Source organism: Physella acuta, unplaced genomic scaffold (assembly GCF_028476545.2).
Source record: "Physella acuta isolate Inbredline_101_S28 unplaced genomic scaffold, ASM2847654v3 ptg001012l, whole genome shotgun sequence".
NCBI lineage: Eukaryota > Metazoa > Mollusca > Gastropoda > Physidae > Physella > Physella acuta.
In genome coordinates this window covers 198,338-220,307 of record NW_026732529.1, presented here as the reverse complement: position 1 = coordinate 220,307, position 21,970 = coordinate 198,338, and the positions used below count along the sequence as shown (strand labels likewise).

Genomic DNA, 21,970 nt, shown 5'->3' with positions numbered 1-21,970 from the left:
ATTTTTACCTCAGATCTACTAACTATGATGCAGGTTAACTGTGTTTCTTTGGTTCCAAAACCTTTCATGGAGTTGTTGAGACTTTCTGCGTAGAATTCTGGTTTGTCCTGTGCTTTTACTAAATGAGAATATTTTTGTGGTTTAAATTTATTATAATTAATAACTCAGTAGCTGATTTTATACACAAAAGAAACAGTAAGGAAAAGTACATTTATTAAAAATAAATATTAGGCGCTAATTAAAGTTAAATACTTCATGTAAAAAGAATAAGTTTTGAGTATTAAAATAATTGATTCTTTTTATTATAAATACCAACCTAGTGCCAAGTAAGCGCCCTCTACATCTCCACTGCTGGCTTTCTTTATTGAAACAGATATGTGCTCATTGAACAGCTGTAGTAAAAAATAATGTAAAACCGAATAATGACTAATCAATCCTAACAGTTTATGTATTTTCACAATTTTGATTTCTTAGTTACATCATGTTGTTTATTTTTTTTTCTGAAAAAAAAAAATGACAAAATTTTCAATGGCTTTTTTATTAGTGCTGAATCTGATGTAGACATTTCCATGTTGAGAATAGCAACAAGTCTCTTTTTTAGCATATCTTTTGTCATACATGCACTTTAATTTTCTTACTCAATCGAGCATATTGTTTTTATACTTCCAAATACATTGAAAAACTGCTGCCCAGAAAATGTTACTTTGTTTAAAAATTGTGAAATTGTGATATAAATTACATTATGGGTTAAATTATTTAGTGAATTAGTCCTCTTGTAATAACAGGTTATATGTTTTTAAAACAATTAAGTAGTTTGCATTTCAGCTGGGCAAGGCATAAATGTGCAAGGCATAAATCACTTTGATTAAAGGGACCCAGACATGGATGAAAATTTTAATTTTTTTTTTATGTTCGAGAAAGAAAATATTAAACTATTATGAAAAGTAATTTAAAAAACATTGGGTTTTAAATTAATGTTATAGAGTGAAATTTATAAATCATAAATTTATTTTTTTCTTTTGTAAATATATTTAGCTGAAGTTTTAATTTACTGAAAATTCATTTGGGATAGAAAGTGAAAGTATTTACCTCTTCATGTGCTTTAGAAGTTGCTTGAATTTGTTCAAGAGTTCCCTTGAATACTTCCTTAACTGTATCTTTGGAAGGTTTCTGAATAAGATTTTTTGGAGAATGTGCATTTGAATACAGTTCATAGCTAAAAAAAACTAAAACCAATAACTGATTTTCTAATATCTAGGACTCATAAGATGAGTTGCTAAATTATTTCTTATTTCATCTACCTGATGAACAAAACTGACTTGGCACATATTATATGGTCTGATAAAAGTGTAAAAAGCAATAAGACTTAGAAATTTAAATAATTAGATTTTTAAAAAGAATGTTACCTCATGCAATGCTTTAGCATCTGCTTCTGCTTTGGCCTGATCCAGCTTAGCTCCCTTGTCTTTCTTGCCACCAATCAGCTGAAGGAGAAGTTCCTTGTAGTCTCCACTTGTTTCTTTCTTGATGGCAGATTCAAGGTCATTCTTGTAGGCTGTAAAATGTTATTTTGAAATGCTTTTAATTTTAACAATTCTAAAACAAAAGGCAAGCTGCAATAATCTTTTGAACACAAAACAAACATTAAATCATCTATACATTAAAACAGTCTGATTTAAATTCTACAAGAGAGAGGTAAACATGTAATGATAAATAACTTTAATTATATTAAAGGAGTAACCATTTTATGATGATGGGGTATTTACGTTTTTGAATTATACATTCACAAAGTCTTGATATACATACAACTCCTCACCTTTCTTAAAGACCTTGTTGATTTCACTCAGTTCTGCTGATGTTTTGCTGCAGATGATGGTGTTTAGAACAGCTTCATCTGTGCCCATTCCTTTCATGGCTTTGTTGAGGATGTACGCATCATAGTCTACTGGTGGCATCATCAGACCCAGGATGGTTTCCTTGAAGTCTCCACTCAGTTCAGAGTCCAGATCTTTTACAAGGTCCTGAAAAAAGATAAAAAGTATAAAAAAAATATACTAATAAGAAATAATAGCCTTATTTAATAAAAAAAATGTGATTGAGTAAAAGATTAAAATATAAATTTTTATGTGAATATATATTTATAAAAATAAGTGGTTTGATTGGATATTGTTATATAAAAACAAATATGTTGAGTAAAATGTAACTATTAGTGGTCCCTTTCTTTTACTTTGTAAATAAATACCTTCACAGTATTGATAAATTATAACAATATTCACACTGTTTACACATTTTTAAATACCTTTATGATATATAATTTTTAAAGGACAGTAGCAAAGCCAACCATGGTATGGTTAGAATTATGAATATTCATTTAAAAAGGCAATTTTGGGACATTCTTAAAAAACAAAAACTTGTTTGTACAGAGTTTACTTAGCTTACAAATAAAAGGATATTCTTTAAATCTAAGAGGTCTCACCTTTTTGTAAAGTTCCTCATATCTCTTCTTCAGTGTCTGCCTCTGGGCATTAGAGTTCCTGACAATGACTTCAATGATGACATCTTCTTTTGTTCCAAGTCCTTTCATGGCTTTGTACAGTTTGACTGCATCTTCATCATTTTCATTGATCTTGTCATCTTCTTTCTTCTCTTCTTTTTTCTCTTCTTTCTTTTCTTCTTTCTTTTTCTCATCTTTTTTCTCTTCTTTCTTCTTTTCATCTTTCTTTTCTTCTTTTTTCACTTCTTTCTTCTCTTCCTTCTTTTCTTCTTTTTTCACTTCCTTCTTTTCTTCTTTCTTTTCTTCTATCTTTTCCTCTTTCTTTTCTTCTTTCTTTACCTCTTTCTTAGCCTGAACATCTTTCTTTTCCTCTTTCACAACAGCTGCAGGTTTTTCTTGTGTCTTGGCTGTTTCCTTTTTGGGTTCTTTCTTTTTCTCTGGTGGTTTTTCTTCTCCAACTTTGTCAAGGATTTTCACAAGAGTTTTCTTGTAGTCTCCACTGGTCTCACTTTCAACATCTTTCTTCAGTGAGTGGCCATAGAGTTGTTGATAGAAGCCTTTGATTTTTGGGAGATCCAACTATGAATTTAAAAAAAATATTTTTCTTGCAAAGTAATAATTACTTCAATATTTACCCAGTAAAAGGACTCTTTGACATGCTGGAAGCTGGAAATCTAGACATTCAAGACTTAATAATGTTAATCTCATAAAGAAACAATTAATAATAAAATAAAAATACTAGATTCCCACCCATAGTGAATTTTACTATGTAATATTAAACACACATAGAAACAAGCTAACAAAAAAAAACCATCAGTTTTTTAAAACATTGTTATTGTAAATAGCGAGGAAAAAGTAAGTTCTGAAATTATAAAAATTAGTTATTTATATTTTTACCTCAGATCTACTGACTATGATACTTGTTAATTGTGTTTCTTTGGTTCCAAGACCTTTCATGGAGTTGTTCAAACTTTCAGCATAAAATTCAGGTTTGTCCTGTGTTTTCACTAAAAAAAAATATTTATGATAGAAATATAATTTAATATAATCAAAAACTCATTTTGTGTTGTCCAAAAATTAAAAACATTATGCTTTAAACATGACATTTAAACAAATTAAAAATTATATCAATAAATATCAAATCAAATCGACAATGGTAGTGACACAATATTTTAATTTCTATAACAGTAAATACTAACCAAGGGCTAAGTAAGCACCCTCTACATCTCCACTGCTGGCTTTCTTGATAGACACTGATATGTGCTCATTGAACAGCTAAAGCAAGGAATAATATAAGGGGAAAAAATGAAAATATATCTTAACATTCCTATATTTTAAAAAAAATTTAGAAGTAAAATAAATATAGTGAAAACTTTGGTATATGTTTCCATGTGTTTCATTTTAAATTTACTCAAATATGTTCAATGCATTTAAAATTATAACTATTTATAAAACAAAATTAATATATTTCCTCTAGTTATTTACCTCATAAAGATGATAATGAAGTAAAAATAAGAAAATAGATGAAAATAACACATGAAGAAAATGTATACCATTTTAAAAAAACAGGTAAAAAACAGATATCAAAATGAATACACCGACAGTTTTAAGTTGTTTAAAAAGATACCTCATCATGAGCTTTGCTGGTGGCTTGTATTTGTTCTAAGGTTCCTTTAAAGATTTCTTTTACAGTATCTTTTGAGGGTTTCTGGCAATAATTTAGATTTTATTAGTATTAAATATATAATAATTAAGATACTAAATTTGGCTACATTTATTGATGTAATAGAAAAATACTTTATGACATCACTTTTAGTTGCAGTAAACAACACAAATAAAGTACAACCAAAGAAAGATAAATTAATACTTTTGGCCTTAAAAATAAACAGGCAATGAGTAATAAGCAACCTCATGCAACGCTTTAGCATTTGCTTCTGCTTTGGCCTGATCCAGCTTAGCTCCCTTGTCTTTCTTGCCACCAATCAGCTGAAGGAGAAGTTCCTTGTAGTCTCCACTTGTTTCTTTCTTGATGGCAGATTCAAGGTCATTCTTGTAGGCTGTGAATTAAATTGCTTTCTATTTATAATAATAAGTTTAGATATAGAAGAATTTGAATCGGTAACAAAAATCTTGTACAAGATTATAGTCAATAAATCTACCAAAAATTATTAATCATTTTCAATAGTTTAAAACTAAAGGTAAAAACATTCTATATGAATATTGTAGTTTACCTAACTTTACACAAACATATCAATTTACAGCTCTATAGACCATTCACCTTTCTTATAGACCTTGTTGATTTCACTCAGTTCTGCTGATGTTTTGCTGCAGATGATGGTGTTTAGAACAGCTTCATCTGTGCCCAATCCTTTCATGGCTTTGTTGAGGATGTAAGCATCATAGTCTACTGGTGGCATCATTAGACCCAGGATGGTTTCCTTGAAGTCTCCACTCAGTTCAGAGTCCAGATCTTTTACAAGGTCCTGAAAAATTAGAATCCTTTAATTATTTATAATTTATAAAAAAATTTGATTTAATGAAATTAAATTATTTTGTTAAAACATTTAAAATTTCTATCATATTTCCAAATACTTTTATTTTATTCTCAATTCTATATTAACAATAAAACAAATATCTTCAGGAATAATTGTTTAAGAGTTTAGTAACACACGCTGTTTTAATAATTAATTATGTTATGCAAAAAATAAGCAGCAGTTGAAATGATGTCTTTATTCATCACTTTACTACAACTAAAAATAGAAAAAGCAAGCAGTTCAAATTTATAAAAATGTATCCAAATGAAAATATTGTACAATTTAAAACATTTAAACTGAAAAGATGTTTTTACAAAAATTTTTTTTATCTTGAAGACATTTTTTGAAATCTTAAGTGTTTAAATGAAAATTCTAACCTTTTTGTAAAGTTCCTCATATCTCTTCTTCAGTGTCTGCCTCTGGGCATTAGAGTTCCTGACAATGACTTCAATGATGACATCTTCTTTTGTTCCAAGTCCTTTCATGGCTTTGTACAGTTTGACTGCATCTTCATCATTTTCATTGATCTTGTCATCTTCTTTCTTCTCTTCTTTCTTTTCTTCTTTCTTTTTCTCATCTTTTTTCTCTTCTTTCTTCTTTTCATCTTTCTTTTCTTCCTTCTTTTCTTCTTTCTTTTCTTCCTTCTTTTCTTCTTTTTTCACTTCTTTCTTCTCCTCTTTCTTAACTTCCTTCTTTTCTTCTTTCTTTTCTTCTTTTTTCACTTCTTTCTTTTCTTCCTTCTTTTCTTCTTTCTTCACTTCTTTCTTTTCTTCTTTCTTTTCTTCCTTCTTTTCTTCTTTCTTTACCTCTTTCTTAGCCTGAACATCTTTCTTTTCCTCTTTCACAACAGCTGCAGGTTTTTCTTGTGCCTTGGCTGTTTCCTTTTTGGGTTCTTTCTTTTTCTCTGGTGGTTTTTCTTCTCCAACTTTGTCAAGGATTTTCACAAGAGTTTTCTTGTAGTCTCCACTGGTTTCACTTTCCACATCTTTCTTCAGTGAGTGGCCATAGAGTTGTTGATAGAAGCCTTTGATTTTTGGAAGATCCGTCTATGAAAATAAAAGCAAAGAATAAAAAAAATAGTTTAAGAAGAAATTATCTGGAAAATGGACTATGAAATGAGCACAAAGACTTGTTAACATTTACTTTCATTTAACTTTGTTAAATACCAATTGAAATGAGTAATCAGATGCGGCAAACTAATTAGGCTTGTTACTGTAAATTTAATTTTTAGGAAATTACAGAAAAATCTAAAAATAACAAAACTTTATATTAAAATGGTAAGAAATTAAGAATGTTTAGTTGTAATTTTGTGTTTTAACTTTTATATTACCTCAGATCTACTGACTATCACACTGGTTAACTGTGTTTCTTTGGTTCCAAGACCTTTCATGGAGTTGTTGAGACTTTCTGCATAGAATTCTGACTTGTCTTGTGATTTCACTGTAATACATTTTGTAATAGTTTTAAATAAAATAAAATAATTTTTAAAAAATCCACATTTTCTTATCTCTATACTATTTTTAACTAACAGTAAAATGTAAGATCTAATAAATAAATTATAAATGATTTTAATATACCTTGAATAAGTTTAACTCGTGAATAACAAGTAATACACATTTAAATAGAAAGTATAATTTAGGTGAATGTAAAATACTAACCAAGAGCTAAGTAAGCGCCCTCTACATCTCCACTGCTGGCTTTCTTTATTGACACAGATATGTGCTCATTGAACAGCTTAAAGAAATAATTTAGTATTAAATGAAAATATTTCCATATGTATTAATTTTCAAATAATAAAAAAATATCTTTTAATAATAATTACAAAATAGCATACTTTTCTAAACAAACACTATTTACAAAATACATAAATAAATTCAATAGCATCTATAACTTTAAATGAAGAAACAAAATGTAAATTTAGATGTTTTTTTTTTAAAGAAGAAATATAGATTTGAATTTATACCTCAATGAATTGATGATTTTAAAGTAATAACTATTTAAGATAAGTTCAGCTAATAGGTTTTTTAAAAATTGTTTAAGTTTACAATGAATTTGAAAAAATAGCTCAAGATGAAGATCTGCAAACATTTCAAAAATAATCTTTGAAAAATTAACTTATGTAATGAAATTAAACTAAATAAACATGTTTAAAAATTTACCTCATCATAAGCTTTACTCGTTGCTTGAATTTGTTCTAATGTTCCTTTAAAGACTTCTTTCACTGTATCTTTTGAGGGTTTCTAGATAAAAATTTAGGTTTTTAAAAATTTATTAAAAGTTAAACAATTTTCATACAGACAAAACAATTTAGTCCAGTGTTTTCTAATGATAAAATCAAAAGGTTCAATTTTTGAAAATAACTTGACATACATCACAGATGGAACAATACAAAATACAAACCAGAGAAAATAAATATTTTTTGTCTTATCAATAAACAACAACAGGTAGATAAAATGAGCAACCTCATGCAATGCTTTAGCATCTGCTTCTGCTTTGGCCTGATCCAGCTTAGCTCCCTTGTCTTTCTTGCCACCAATCAGCTGAAGGAGAAGTTCCTTGTAATCTCCACTTGTTTCTTTCTTGATGGCAGATTCAATGTCATTCTTGTAGGCTGTGAATTAAATTGCTACATCTTTATAAAAATAAAATTTAGATATAGAATAATTTGAGTACAATCTTGTACAAGACTTTAAATCTATTGACTACAGATCAATAAATCTGCTAAAAATTATAAATCATTTTCAACAGTTTAAAACTAAAGGTAAAAACATTTTATATGAATATTGTAGTTTTTCTAACTTTTTACATAAACATATCAATTTACAGTTCTATAGACCCTTCACCTTTCTTATAGACCTTGTTGATTTCACTCAGTTCTGCTGATGTTTTGCTGCAGATGATGGTGTTTAGAACAGCTTCATCTGTGCCCAATCCTTTCATGGCTTTGTTGAGGATGTAAGCATCATAGTCTACTGGTGGCATCATTAGACCCAGGATGGTTTCCTTGAAGTCTCCACTCAGTTCAGAGTCCAGATCTTTTACAAGGTCCTGAAAAAAAAATTGTAAACTGAATGTTAGAGAGTATATTACTATATTATAATATTATTTAGAAATATTAATAAAAGGAATGATTTTTTGAAAGTTTTAATGAAAGCCAATTGACTGAAATGGTCCAGGATATTTGCAAAGGTAGGCTGACCAGAAGTATGATAAAACTTTTTTTAAATATTAATTTTCATATAATTAGAGCTATTTATATGAATGTCAGCCATGCGACAATAACTGAGAGATTACAGTGTGTTATGATTGTAGGTTATTTGGTTTTAGCATAGAGTAGCTTCCCTTTAATCATTAGTGTAGCCTATAGCTTCAGATTATTTCATTGAAAGACTATGATTTAATCTATAATAATAGTTTCGCTGTCTGTCTGACAAGAACGCTCTGTCTGACAAGAACGCTCTGTCTATAATAATAGTTTCGCTGTCTGTCTGACAAGAACGCTCTGTCTGACAAGAACGCTCTGTCTGACAAGAACGCTCTAGAGAAAACACAAGCAATTTAAAAACATGCACAGTAATTCGAAAAACGAAATATGACGTCGACACATTTAGCGTAGAGTAGAACATAATCTCAAACCAGAGAGTGCACACAGTAATGTAATGACGTCATTGATTCTCGCGTAAACATTGAAAAAAAGGAAATGTTGTCTAATCTAAATGGTTTGCGTGAAGAGTTTCTTGCATACAATTCTTCGGGTAGGGGCGAAGCCCCACCACCCGCGTAAGAACGTCTGAGCCACCCCCCCCCCTCCCTAACTCAAAAGAAATTTCCTCATCGATACTCTATAATAAAATTACCGCCTAATTAATGTGTCTAATCTTAAAAGTGGTTTTCTTGCAATGGGACGGTAGACATGTTTTTTTTTGGGGGGGGGGGGGGGGGGGTGGAGGGGTGGGGGGGGTGTGGGGGGGTGGTGTGTGGGGGTGGGGGGGGGGGTGGTGTGTGGGGGGTGGGTTGGTTTCAGTGTTTCTTTCAGACTTTTTCCTCCCCGGAGAGGGGTGGGGGTACTTGAAATTTTCGGGGGCGGGGGTAGAATTTTCTGGGAGCGGGCGGACACTGGAAAAAGTATATAATTATATTTCGTTGAATGGGACGGTAGACATGTTTTTTTTGGGGGTGGGGGGTGGTGGAGGGGTGGGGGTGGGTGGGTGGGGGGTGGTGTGTGTGTGTGTGGGGGGGGGGTGGTGTGTGGGGGGGGGGGTGGGGGTGGTGTGTGGGGGGGTGGGTTGGTTTCAGTGTTTCTTTCAGACTTTTTCCTCCCCAGAGAGGGGTGGGGGTACTTGAAATTTTCGGGGGCGGGGGTAGAATTTTCTGGGAGGGGGCGGACACTGGAAAAAGTATATAATTATATTTCGTTGAATGGGACGGTAGACATGTTTTTTTTTGGGGGGGGGGGGGGGGCGGTGTGTGGAGGGGGTGGTGTGTGGTGGGGGTGGGGGTGGTGTGTGGGGGTGGGGTGGGGGTGGTGTGTGGGGGGGTGGGTTGGTTTTAGTTTAGAGAAAAGAGACAGCACTATCAGCCTAGCGCCCGTTGTACCCTTCCTCAACGGGCCATTTTTCTCGTTATAGTAATAATAATACATGGCAATAGTAATTTAAATATTGTTAGTGTGGAGAGCAACTATATTCCATCTATTCCATCTAGTGTTTAATATTAAAGATAAAAAGTTTATCTTATCCATGGTACACTTATGATCTAAATCATGTTTGCATGCTACTTATGTAAACAAAATGGCTATTTGATCTAAAAAATTAAACATAATGATTGATTTTAACATTGTGAATGTTACATTGTACACTTTTGGGATTTGGAAATATTTTAGTATTATTTATCTCAAGATATTTAAAAAAAATTTCAAGTACCGCTAAACTAAAAATAAATGAAATAGGCATTATATCCTTTTAATAGGTCTCACCTTTTTGTAAAGTTCCTCATATCTCTTCTTCAGTGTCTGCCTCTGGGCATTAGAGTTCCTGACAATGACTTCAATGATGACATCTTCTTTTGTTCCAAGTCCTTTCATGGCTTTGTACAGTTTGACAGCATCTTCATCATTTTCATTGATCTTGTCATCTTCTTTCTTCTCTTCTTTCTTTTCTTCTTTCTTTTTCTCATCTTTTTTCTCTTCTTTCTTCTTTTCATCTTTCTTTTCTTCCTTCTTTTCTTCTTTCTTTTCTTCCTTCTTTTCTTCTTTTTTCACTTCTTTCTTCTCCTCTTTCTTAACTTCCTTCTTTTCTTCTTTTTTCTCTTCTTTCTTTTCTTCCTTTTTCTCTACCTTTTTCTCTTCTTTCTTTTCCTCTTTCTTTTCTTCCTTTACCGGAGCTTTGACATCTTTGGGCTTTTCTGCTTTCTTGGCATCTTTTGACTTCTCCATTATAAGCACTCCTCTGTCTGGGCTTTGGGACTTTGGTTTTTCCTTTTTGGGTGTCTCTTTCTTGGGTGGTGGCTTCTCTTCTCCAACTTTGTCAATAATTTTAACTAAGGTCTTCTTATAGTCCCCACTGGTGTCACTCTCAACGTCTTTTTTGAGAGAGTGACCGTAAATTTGTTGATAATGGCCTTTGATAGCTGCTAAATCAGTCTGGTATAGAAGTAGAATTAATTTTAAATGAAAGGAAATTGAAACAAATACAAAATGGTCAATGTTGATTTAGTGTAATGTAATCTTTGCTATGCATGGAAAATTTTTTTTGGTGTTAACATTAGTAGTAGATTCAATCGAAGAGGACGTTTTTTTCATAAAGCTACTTTCTTAATTGAAAAATTATACTTTAAAAAAAAATATAAAACTTTTACAGATTTAAACTACGAATAAATTTTACATAAGTTGAAAAGCTATATAGGCCTACAGCAAATATTTATACAATTTTTAGAATTATTTAAAAAAAAAACATCACCCACCTCCGAATGAGCAACAAGCAAGCTGATCAGTAATGTGTCCTTAGTTCCAAGACCTTTCATAGCTCTGTTCAAACTCTCAGCAGAATAGGCTGAAGGCTCATCTTGGGCTTTCACTGTGGACAGTTTGTTTAGCATCATAGACATTAAGCATTTTTACTAAGTAATGACTAGTTTACATAAGACAATGTAGGTAGTATAATTATTTTATTTATGGCAGCAGCCAGATATAGAGTCGTAAATTAGGTTAAGGAAAGTGTTAAACAGCTGTAAATGGATATTTAAATAATGTTAAACTGCTTTTTTTTTAATAACATGAATACAAAAATGTGTAATTATTAGCATTTTGTCTTGAATTATATTATATATTTTTTTCAAATAATCTTCCATTTATACACATGAACAACTAATTGACTAACTGCTGAAAGCTGAAAATGTCCTTATAACAAAATTAGATAAGCTTTAGTAATTTTGTAATTAGATTCAAATGGAGGGAGGGTTTGAAACAAAGACAAGTAAGATTATCTGATAATTCAACATCATTATTGACAACTGACAAAATATAAATGTGTAAAGATATAACTAGAAGTTTTCTAACTTGTATTAATAACTATTAATACTAATATATTGATTAAAATCAATTCAGCATAAACATTAAAAAAAAAAACTTCAAGCAGATGAAAATGGTTACCAAGAGCAAGATAGGCATTCTCGGCATCCCCACTACAGGCTTTCTTTATGGATTCAGTAATGTCCTCATCAAAAAGCTACATTGGAAAATAACAAGACATTCATTGCATCACCATAGGAAAATAGAAGAAAAACACAGTAAATATTAGAAAATAACAAAGGTCGAATCTAAATTTTAAATTCTTTATTAGATAAAGATTCTTTTCTCCCCAGATTTTTACCTCCTTATGTGCTGCAGCAGTGGCCTTGAACTGTTCAGGGCTGCCCTTTAAGATTTCTTTAACAATTGTGACTGACAGGTTCTATAAAATTATTTTTTAAAAGTTTTGAGCAACATTTAAAAAAGAAATTAGTATACAGTTGCATTAATGTGTTAGAAAATTTATATTTACAACAATAGGACAAAAACTGCTTCAACAAATATGGCTAGATAGAGATTATCCATTTCAATGAGCATTATTACACAAAATATGCCCCATTTGTAATATATAATAGGTTTTTATGGTAAGTAGCATTTGAGACCTGACTACCCATAGGGCTGATCTGGTTCACCTGTGTTTTTGACCATAAAGGATTGTGTGGTCAGTACAATACAAAGCAAGCATTACTTTTAGATATCAACCAGGGTTGGTGGACTGAGGGATGTCTTCAGTGTTTCTTCCAGGCTTTTTTCTCTGGGGGGGGGGGGGGGGGGGGAAGAATGACTGGAAGAAACTCTGGATGTCTTACTTACAGGCTTGGGTCCAGTAACCAGTCTATTGGTTCACAAGTTTGTCATGGTGTAATTTGCCTATTATCCCATTAAGTCTATGTTACACATAAAATGTCAAAATTACTATAGAAATGTGAATTAAATCACTAGGATGGAAGGCATTGTCTTGTGGTAGAACACATGCTTTCTAATTTAAAAGCCAAGTGTCCTTTACCCATGATCAAGACCATTGGTCATCCCCAAACAGAACTGCCCCTCATATCCAAATTGGGTAGTGTGATGCACTGGGGGGGGGGGGAACCAGTTAAAAGCCCACAGGTCTAATCACATAGGTGAGAGAGATGCTCTTAACCCTGTTCCAGCCTGCCTGGCTAATGGGCATTGATTGAGCTGGTAATGAGCAGCATCTACAAGAGAGAGAGTGTGCAGAGTTTCTTCCAGGCATCTCTTCTGGGGGGGGGGGGGGGGGGGGGGGGGGCTACTCCCGAACGAAATTTATATAATTTATATAGAAAATATATACTTTTAACAGTGCCCCCCCCCCCGAAGCAAGTCTACCGCCCCCCCCCCCCGAACATTTCAAGTGCCCCCCCCCCCCCCCAGAGAAAAAAAGTCTGGAAGAAACACTGAGAGTGTGTGTGTGGGGGGGGGGGGGGGGAGGGTAACACTAGAACAAAAATGATACTGGTAATATTTTATGTAAGCAATACATCTAGCTCTTAGTAACTGCGCAAGGGGACTACTTGAAGCTGGACCCCACATTGATGACTTGACCCAGGTGTTGTAGAATTTTTAAAAAGTACCTCATGAAGAGCTTTAGCGTCTTTCTCCGCCTTGTCCTTGTCCTCCTTGCCACCTTTGTCCTTCTTACCACTGAGGCGCTGCATTAGAATTTCTTGGAAATCTCCACTGGTCTCTTTCTTTACCACAGCATCAAGATCTTTCTTGTACTCTACGGTATATTATATTTAGTATTATATGAGCAGGTTGTGTATTTCACAAGTCAGTGGCGTAGGCAGGGGGGGGGGGTTAGGGGGGTCATAACCCCTCCATAGACCCCTCGTTATATATATAAAAAGTATAAGGGGGGTGCAAATCGAAACTTTGAGGGGGGTGCAAATCGAAAGTTTGTCCCCGGGTAAAAATTGGACCCTCCCCCCCTTGAGACGATCCTGGCTACGCCACTGTCACAAGTAGTGGATTTTACTGAGTATTTTTTGTGTGTGATTGAGTAGCCTATTGTGTTAGTTTTATGTTTCACATGAACCTGTGTTGTGTTTTTGTATAGATCCCATTTTGAACTAAAGAGCAAAAAACAAATTTTGCTTAGTTTGATAGAGCAGTTTAAATATTTATAACTGCAAATTTGGCTCCAAGAACCTAAGTAGGCCTACTTCTTCAGTTTTTAAAGTTTACGAAATACCTTTTTTAAAGACTTTCTTGATCTCCTCCAGCTCTGCAGGTGACTTGGTGCAAATGATGCTAATGAGAACATCCTCATCAGTGCCTAGTCCTTTCATGGCCTTGTTCAGTGTGTAGGCATCTTGCTCTACTGGGGGCCTCATCAGAGCCAAAATTGTTTCCTGGAAATCTCCACTCAGCTCTGACTCTAAATCTTTCACAAGGTCCTGCTGTAATATGCAGAAAAAAGTTTATAAATTTGACTATATTGACATAAATAAAAACATTGACTCAGACATTTATTTGATGTAACTCATGTAGGTGTGTTAAGTTAAAGTCTGAAATGATATCATATAATTTTTCCTGTGTTATGCAAAAAACATCGAAACAAATATTTGGTTACTCTGATTCCGTAAATAGAAAGTAGAAATGTATTTGAAAAATACACTTTATGTATAGATAAAAAACTAAAAAATTAAAACTGTACAACACTAACGTTTCAAATGTTTTGGAAATATTGTAGTATGTTTATGAAAAATTAGACAAAACTTTATAAAAGAAAACATTACACCCAATGTGTCAATATACTGCAGCTCTTTTGAGACATTAAGCCTCTGCACCACCTTTAAAATTCCCCAAAATCTTGGCACCTCCCTATTGGCCACCCTTACTCCACTTATATAGGAGGCTAATAATTGAAGCAAATTATACAAATTTTCTATTAAGTCTGTGATTTGCATCAGGCAATGCTGGGAGTATCATTTGAAAGCCAGAATTATAGGATATTCAACCATACATTTTGAATTGGTAAATAATTATAAAACAAAAGCATAAAACATTAGTCGTTTTGTACAACTAATACGCACTGACAAATAATCAGCTTTCATCTATATGTATTAAACTTAATTACCAAATTGGTCAAGTGTTTTCTGCTAAAATTACAGTAAACTATTTTTTTTTAAATTTGGGAAACATAAAAATCAGACAAAGATAAATAAACTTTTTAATTTTCATGTTTTACTAAATAACCAACAATTATCAGCTTTTTTTATTTTATCACTATAGAATTTTTAATAACAAAATGGAAAATGGTTAATAGTTGTTTCCCTTGGTTATTTTATATATTATATGTATAATGATTTTTGTAGTTTAAAAAAGGGGAAGTAACTAACACAAATAAATAATCAACTATTTGTGGTTTAATAGCTATATTAGTCCCATAAACAAGTTACATTTAGCAAAGTATAGAGATGTTAGAATAAAGTGGCTGTAAATGTTAACCTGAATTTTCATTCTCTATTTAGACAAATTTGTTTACATTTTTGTAACTTTTTTTTTAGACCTTTCTTAATACCTGTAGACACCTTCAAAAGAAACAGATGACATGATGTTACCTTTTTATAGAGTTCAGCGTATCTCTTTTTCAGTGTCTGCCTCTGAGCATTAGAGTTCCTGACAATGACTTCAATGATGACATCTTCTTTAGTTCCGAGTCCTTTCATGGCTTTGTACAGTTTGACTGCATCTTCATCATTTTCATTGATCTTGTCATCTTCTTTCTTCTCTTCCTTTTTCTCTTCTTTCTTTTCTTCCTTTTTCTCATCTTTTTTCTCTTCTTTCTTTTCTTCTTTTTTCACTTCTTTCTTCTCTTCTTTCTTTACCTCTTTCTTTTCCTCTTTTTTCTCTTCCTTCTTTTCTTCTTTTTTCACTTCTGTTTTAATTTCTTTTTTCTCATCTTTTTTTTCTACTTGTTTTGTTTCTTTTTCCTGGAACTTCACATTTTTAGCTTGGACATCTTTAGGCTTCTCTTCCTTAGCAGCTGGTTTCTCAGGACTCTTTGACCTTGGTTTTTCCTTCTTTGGCTCCTGTTTCTTCTCTTTGGGTTTCTCTTCTCCGACTTTGTCAAGGATTTTCACAAGAGTTTTCTTGTAGTCTCCACTGGTCTCGCTTTCAACATCTTTCTTGAGTGCATGGCCAGTGAGTTTTTGATAATGACCTTTAATGGCAGGTAGATCAATCTACAGAAAAATAAAATCAAATTAATATTTTCATATTTTGCAAAAATTAATTTTTTTTTTGTAATAGTTCATCATATAGTTAATAATTATTTTAATATATCACACCAAATGTTTAATTATTTAGAGCATTCTAAAACTGTATTCAATTTTTTACATTTTAGATAAGATAGTTCCTTAAATATTTATAACTGTAATAGTTTTTATCATTAAACACTCTTATATTAATTCACAGTCCATTTCGTATTACTTGGTAATATAATGGATATCTATGATTTCAAACAAAATTTGTATAATATTTTTAAAATTTCAAGTTCATTTTTTTTTCAAAATTTGCTTTGATTTTATATTTAAACAATTTTTACCTCAGATCTGGCGACCAAGATTCTTGTGAGTTGAGTGTCATTGGTACCAAAACCTGCCATCCCAAGATTCAGTCTCTCTGCATAAAACTCTGACTGATCCCCTTGTGATTTTACTAAATGACAAAAGAAAACTTTTATTAAATACCAGTTTGAATTCTTTATCATAGATATTGAATTAATTTAAAAAAAAACATTCATAGCCTTATTTCAACTATAAAGACAGTCTGGATTAATGACAGCATGAGAATGCTCGTTATTTTTCTTTATCACATTCCTTGCAACCTAAGAGAAATATGTATCTATAGTTTTAAGAATTTCAAATTGGTCACAAAAGATTATATGTGGTGAATTCTAGAACTTGATCTTTTACTTTTTCTTATAAATAAATTAATGAAAAATTGGACCTACAATAATTCACACTTTCTTTAGTAAACGAAATGCATATCAAAAGAAGGCTTAGTTGTTTACTTACAGATTGTAAGATAGGCATTTTCTGTATCACCAGAGCATGCTTTTTTAATGGACACAGTGATGTCTTCATTATACATCTATGTAGGAAAAAAAACAATTACAAATATTAGCAATTTTTAACAGTTCAATCAGTAGATCAAGTTAAAAAAATGGGGGGGGGGGGGGAGGGGAGGGAAGAAAGGGGGGGGGGGGGCTGTTATTAGACTTTGATAACAAAATACATTCAAAGGTTGTTGCTTACATATAACAAAATGTTTCATTCTACAATGACAAATTTATAATTTTTTTCTATTTAGCATTTATTGATTATCTTTTGTCCTTTACACAAAAAAATCTGAAAATTCAATTACAATAAAAATGGTAAAAATGATTGCATTAAAAATATTAATTATTTTCAACTGAGGATAGAGGGAGAATTTAATATATGACCCTTAGTTTGAAGGCTGGATTTTATCAGTTATAGATTTGAAAATGTAAAAATAAACAAAATGCACAATCTTTTAATTTCCAAACTGATAATTAAAACTAGATAAAAAAATCATTCAATGTATTTTCTTTATAAGTTTTACACAATATTCAATAGCAACAAAATGGCTGCGAACCTCTTTATATGCATCTGCAGTGGCTTGGACCTGTTCTGGGCTTTCTTTAAATATTGCCTTAGCTGCTTCAGCATTTGGTTTCTAAAAAATATGGATTTTAAAATTAACAAAATTATATTACATTAACTTTTGTTTTGTTTTCATGATGAACATTTATATTTTATATAAAACTGTAATTTAGTTTGGTAACAAGAAAAAATATAGAAATGCAAAAAATTAAAAGAAAATGGCTGTCAAAGCTGACCTCGTGCAAAACTTTTGCTTGTTCCTCGGCTTTTTTCTTGTCCACTTGTGAGTCCTTCTGGTCAGCGCCTTTGTCCTTCTTACCCTTCTTGTCTTTCTCTCCAGCCAGCTTCTGTAGGAGGATGTCTTTTAGATCTCCACTGGTCTCTTTCTTGACACTCGCTTCTAGGTCCTGCTTGTATTCTAATTTAGATAATACGTCAATTATAATTAGGTAGTTTGAAATATTTTGTCATTTTATTGTTTGAGAAGAACATTAAAATCTTTACATCAGATTGTATATTAAAACTTTGAATACTTTTTTAACAATAAAAAGAAAGTTCTATGAATGATCAATAATATCTTTACTACAGCCTAGTGCTTAAAATTAAGTTTAATATATTTCTTTTGAGATACTCAAGTCCTAAGTAAAAACTTTTATTTATATTTAGATCTTTATATTGATATCTATTTAATGTTATTCAATAACAGTTATTCATTACTCTGTCCATAAGCAGTTGGTATTTCATTTTTAAAACTGTAGATTATTTATAGATTAAAAAAAAAATTATTGTAGACTTATTGTGTCTAAAAAAAAACTCAAGTTAATTGTGATTTTTACCTGTCTTGTAAACTTTCTTGATTTCTTCCAGTTCTGCAGGTGACTTGACACAGATAATATCCACAAGTGTGTCTTCATCCGTACCCAAACCTTTCATAGCCTTGTTCAAAGAGTAGGCATCAAACATAACAGGAGTCATCATTAGGCCCTGGATTGTATCTCGGAAGTTTCCACTCAATTCTGAGTCCAAGTCTTTCACCAGGTCCTATTCAAAGAGAAAAAAAACAAAAGAAATTTTTTTTTTGACAATAAAAATCAGCACGCAAGGTGGTTTGGTAAAATGTAATGCTATGGTTTACACACCTTAACAAAGGCAAGGTAGTAGCCTACAATCATGTTTTATTTTATTTCTTGTTTTGTGAACTTAAGTGCCACTACATCTTGCACTCTCTTCCTTACCACTTAAACAAGATGCTAATCAACTTTAGCAGGAGTTAAATCGATTATAAGCAGGATCAATCTAATCCTCAACACATTGGTACATGTAATTTATAATGAGAAATAATTTGAACAAAGTGATTTTATTACAGATTATTTAAATTACAACAGACTCACTTAAATTATTTACTTGTTGTGTTATCAATGAAATATTTACCTTTTTGTAAAGTTCCTCATATCTCTTCTTGAGTGTCTGCCTCTGGGCATTAGAGTTCCTGACAATGACTTCAATAATGACATCTTCTTTTGTTCCAAGTCCTTTCATGGCTTTGTACAGTTTGACAGCATCTTCATCATTTTCATTGATCTTGTCATCGTTCTTCTCTTCTTTTTTCTCTTCTTTCTTTTCTTCTTTCTTTTTCTCATCTTTTTTCTCTTCTTTCTTCTTTTCATCTTTCTTTTCTTCTTTTTTCACTTCTTTCTTTTCATCTGCTTTATTATCCTTTTTATTAGCTTCTTTGTTGGTGTTTGCAGTTTCTTTGTGATCTTTTTTCTTTTTATCATCATCGCTATCACTTGAAGAATCACTGTCTTTATCTTTTTTGACATCTTTTTTCTCATCTTTTTTCTTTTCATCTTTTTTAACAACCTGTTTTTCCTCTTTCTTTACGACTACTTTTTTCTCAGCTTCTTTAGTTGTTTTGGCTGGTTGCTTATGATCTTTTTTCTTTTTATCATCATCGCTATCACTAGAAGAATCACTATCTTTTTTCACATCCTTTTTCTTTTCATCTTTTTTGACTACCTGTTTTTCATCCTTTTTAACAACCTGTTTTTCTTCTTTCTTTACAACTACTTTTTTCTCAGCTTCTTTAGTTGTTTTGACTGGTTGCTTATGATCTTTTTTCTTTTTATCATCATCGCTATCACTAGAAGAATCACTATCTTTTTTGTCATCTTTTTTGACGACATGCTTTTCATCCTTTTTAACAACCTGTTTTTCATCCTTTTTAACAACCTGTTTTTCTTCTTTCTTTACAACTACTTTTTTGTCAGCTTCTTTAGTTGTTTTGGTTGGTTGCTTATGATTTTTTTTCTTTTTATCATCATCGCTATCACTAGAAGAATCACTGTCTTTATCTTTTTTGATATCTTTTTTCTCATCTTTTTTCTTTTCATCTTTTTTAACAACCTGTTTTTCTTCTTTCTTTACAACTACTTTTTTCTCAGCTTCTTTAGTTGTTTTGGCCGGTTGCTTGTGATCTTTTTTCTTTTTATCATCATCGCTATCACTAGAAGAATCACTATCTTTTTTGTCATCTTTTTTGACGACATGCTTTTCATCCTTTTTAACAACATGTTTTTCATCCTTTTTAACAACCTGTTTTTCTTCTTTCTTTACAACTACTTTTTTCTCAACTTCTTTAGTTGTTTTGGCTGGTTGCTTACGATCTTTTTTCTTTTTATCATCATCGCTATCACTAGAAGAATCACTATCTTTTTTGTCATCCTTTTTCTTTTCATCTTTTTTGACTACCTGTTTTTCATCCTTTTTAACAACCTGTTTTTCTTCTTTCTTTACAACTACTTTTTTCTCAGCTTCTTTAGTTGTTTTGACTGGTTGCTTATGATCTTTTTTCTTTTTATCATCATCGCTATCACTAGAAGAATCACTATCTTTTTTGTCATCTTTTTTCTTTTCATCTTTTTTGACAACTTGCTTTTCATCTTTCTTAACAACCTGTTTTTCATCCTTTTTAACAACCTGTTTTTCTTCTTTCTTTACAACTACTTTTTTGTCAGCTTCTTTAGTTGTTTTTGCTGGTTGCTTATGATCTTTTTTCTTTTTATCATCATCGCTATCACTTGAAGAATCACTATCTTTTTTGTCATCCTTTTTCTTGTCATCCTTTTTAACAACCTGTTTTTCTTCTTTCTTTACAACTACTTCTTTGTCAGCTTCCTTGGTTTTTTTGGCTGGTTGCTTGTGGTCTTTTTTCTTTTTATCATCATCGCTATCACTAGAAGAATCCTCTTTCTTCTTATTTTTGTCTTTATGTTCCTTCTTCTTTTTATCATCTTCACTGTCACTTTCTTTGTGGGATTTGTCATCATCAGAAGATTTCTCATCATCTGATTTATTTGCCTTTTTGGCTTTTGATTTTTCTTTTTTTTCATCTTTCTTTTCTTTCTGTAGATTTGACAGAAGATAAATTAATATAAAACAATTAGATACTATGGGAATCAATTCAGTGAATATTAAAATACAATGTTTTACAAAATGAAGTAGGCCCTACTTAAATAAGATATTGTTTAAAATTCAATGCAAATTCACAAAAGGTGTTAACTAAGTAATCTATGAAAAATAAATTATTAATACAATGTTTTTAATAATTGCTACAAATGAGCCAAAGCATTTATATTTTATTTTTAAAAAGTACTCTATTCCAGAGTGCCTGATTTCATTGTCAGTTTGAATTTATCTCCATTATCTCAAATGAGTATTTTGTGACTCAAATACTTTTAGGTCTTCAATTGCAATTTTTTTTACAGTATTTTTTCTGAAGCTTACAAAGTCTTAACTTAAACTGGATTTTGAAATACAACACTAGAACTAGCAAATTGTTTAATTTCATTAATACTATTCACAAAATCTTTACTTGATTTAATAGTGCTATTTAGTTAGGATAAGATTTATTTTAGTACCTGCTATTTTTACATTTCATTACCTAAAAACTAAAATATTTTATAAATTTCTTTGGAGCAAGAGCTGCAATTAATTTTATAAGAAAATTTAAAGATCATAATAAAGGCTTTTTATAATTATAAGGACAATGAAACATATAACTATTTTGGTTTAGAGTGGGGAATGGGCATTATAAATCAACATGGCTGCCTTTGGTTTTGTGGGGTGACAGTGAATAATATAGTTTTAAGGCACTATACAGCAACAAATGTAATATATGGGCCCAATAAAGAAAGAATGGCTACCCTTGATTATCTGGGGTGGGTGGTGACAACTACACACTTAAGGACACTATAAAGCAATAACACATATATTTATGTGGGTCCAATAGAGCAACATGACTACCTTTGGTTTGGGTGGATCCTTGGTGATGATTGCTCTTAGAACTCCAACTGTGGTGTGGTTGCTACGCTCCTCTAGGTCATCAGCAATTTCATTGCCGTATTTCTTTTTGTAAACTTTTCTGATTTTTGGCAAGTCATTCTGTATAATGTTTGAGATTATTGGTTTCATTTTTAAAAATATTACAATTTATTAGATCTAAAATTGTACAGTTAACACAATAATATAAAGCCACACTTGAAATACCTTTGAAATCATAAAAGATGGTTCATGTGAACTTTTCTAATTTTTCCTAAATCATATTGTGAAGTGTTTAGGAGTGTTTTACAATTTAATTGCTTGATATATAAATAAATACTTTAATTATAAACCCATATTGAATAAAATAACACCAATAATTAATGTGGACAAAAAATAT

At 31.5% G+C, this 21,970-nt stretch overlaps 1 protein-coding gene across 5 annotated transcripts in view; it reads right to left on the bottom strand.

The window, feature by feature from the left end:
- Positions 1-21,970, bottom strand: part of LOC131954561 (titin homolog) — a 74,166-nt gene that overhangs the window by 21,944 nt on the left and 30,252 nt on the right. For 2 of the 5 annotated variants that reach the window (XM_059318329.1, XM_059318330.1), the window contains 31 exons: positions 21,556-21,693; positions 18,682-20,655; positions 18,087-18,291; positions 17,487-17,668; positions 17,243-17,323; positions 16,642-16,717; positions 16,170-16,282; positions 15,184-15,807; positions 13,812-14,019; positions 13,192-13,340; positions 11,898-11,978; positions 11,678-11,753; positions 10,990-11,102; positions 10,004-10,669; positions 7,872-8,076; positions 7,491-7,639; positions 7,188-7,268; positions 6,687-6,762; positions 6,359-6,468; positions 5,406-6,074; positions 4,773-4,977; positions 4,403-4,551; positions 4,122-4,202; positions 3,694-3,769; positions 3,392-3,501; positions 2,477-3,073; positions 1,817-2,021; positions 1,407-1,555; positions 1,090-1,170; positions 317-392; positions 9-118 (listed from right to left, as the gene is read on the bottom strand). In XM_059318329.1, the coding sequence (XP_059174312.1) occupies positions 9-118; positions 317-392; positions 1,090-1,170; positions 1,407-1,555; positions 1,817-2,021; positions 2,477-3,073; positions 3,392-3,501; positions 3,694-3,769; positions 4,122-4,202; positions 4,403-4,551; positions 4,773-4,977; positions 5,406-6,074; positions 6,359-6,468; positions 6,687-6,762; positions 7,188-7,268; positions 7,491-7,639; positions 7,872-8,076; positions 10,004-10,669; positions 10,990-11,102; positions 11,678-11,753; positions 11,898-11,978; positions 13,192-13,340; positions 13,812-14,019; positions 15,184-15,807; positions 16,170-16,282; positions 16,642-16,717; positions 17,243-17,323; positions 17,487-17,668; positions 18,087-18,291; positions 18,682-20,655; positions 21,556-21,693 (7,815 nt within the window). The remainder of the gene's footprint in view (positions 1-8; positions 119-316; positions 393-1,089; positions 1,171-1,406; positions 1,556-1,816; positions 2,022-2,476; positions 3,074-3,391; positions 3,502-3,693; positions 3,770-4,121; positions 4,203-4,402; positions 4,552-4,772; positions 4,978-5,405; positions 6,075-6,358; positions 6,469-6,686; positions 6,763-7,187; positions 7,269-7,490; positions 7,640-7,871; positions 8,077-10,003; positions 10,670-10,989; positions 11,103-11,677; positions 11,754-11,897; positions 11,979-13,191; positions 13,341-13,811; positions 14,020-15,183; positions 15,808-16,169; positions 16,283-16,641; positions 16,718-17,242; positions 17,324-17,486; positions 17,669-18,086; positions 18,292-18,681; positions 20,656-21,555; positions 21,694-21,970) is intronic. The other 3 variants (XM_059318331.1, XM_059318332.1, XM_059318333.1) reach the window with 3 other exon arrangements.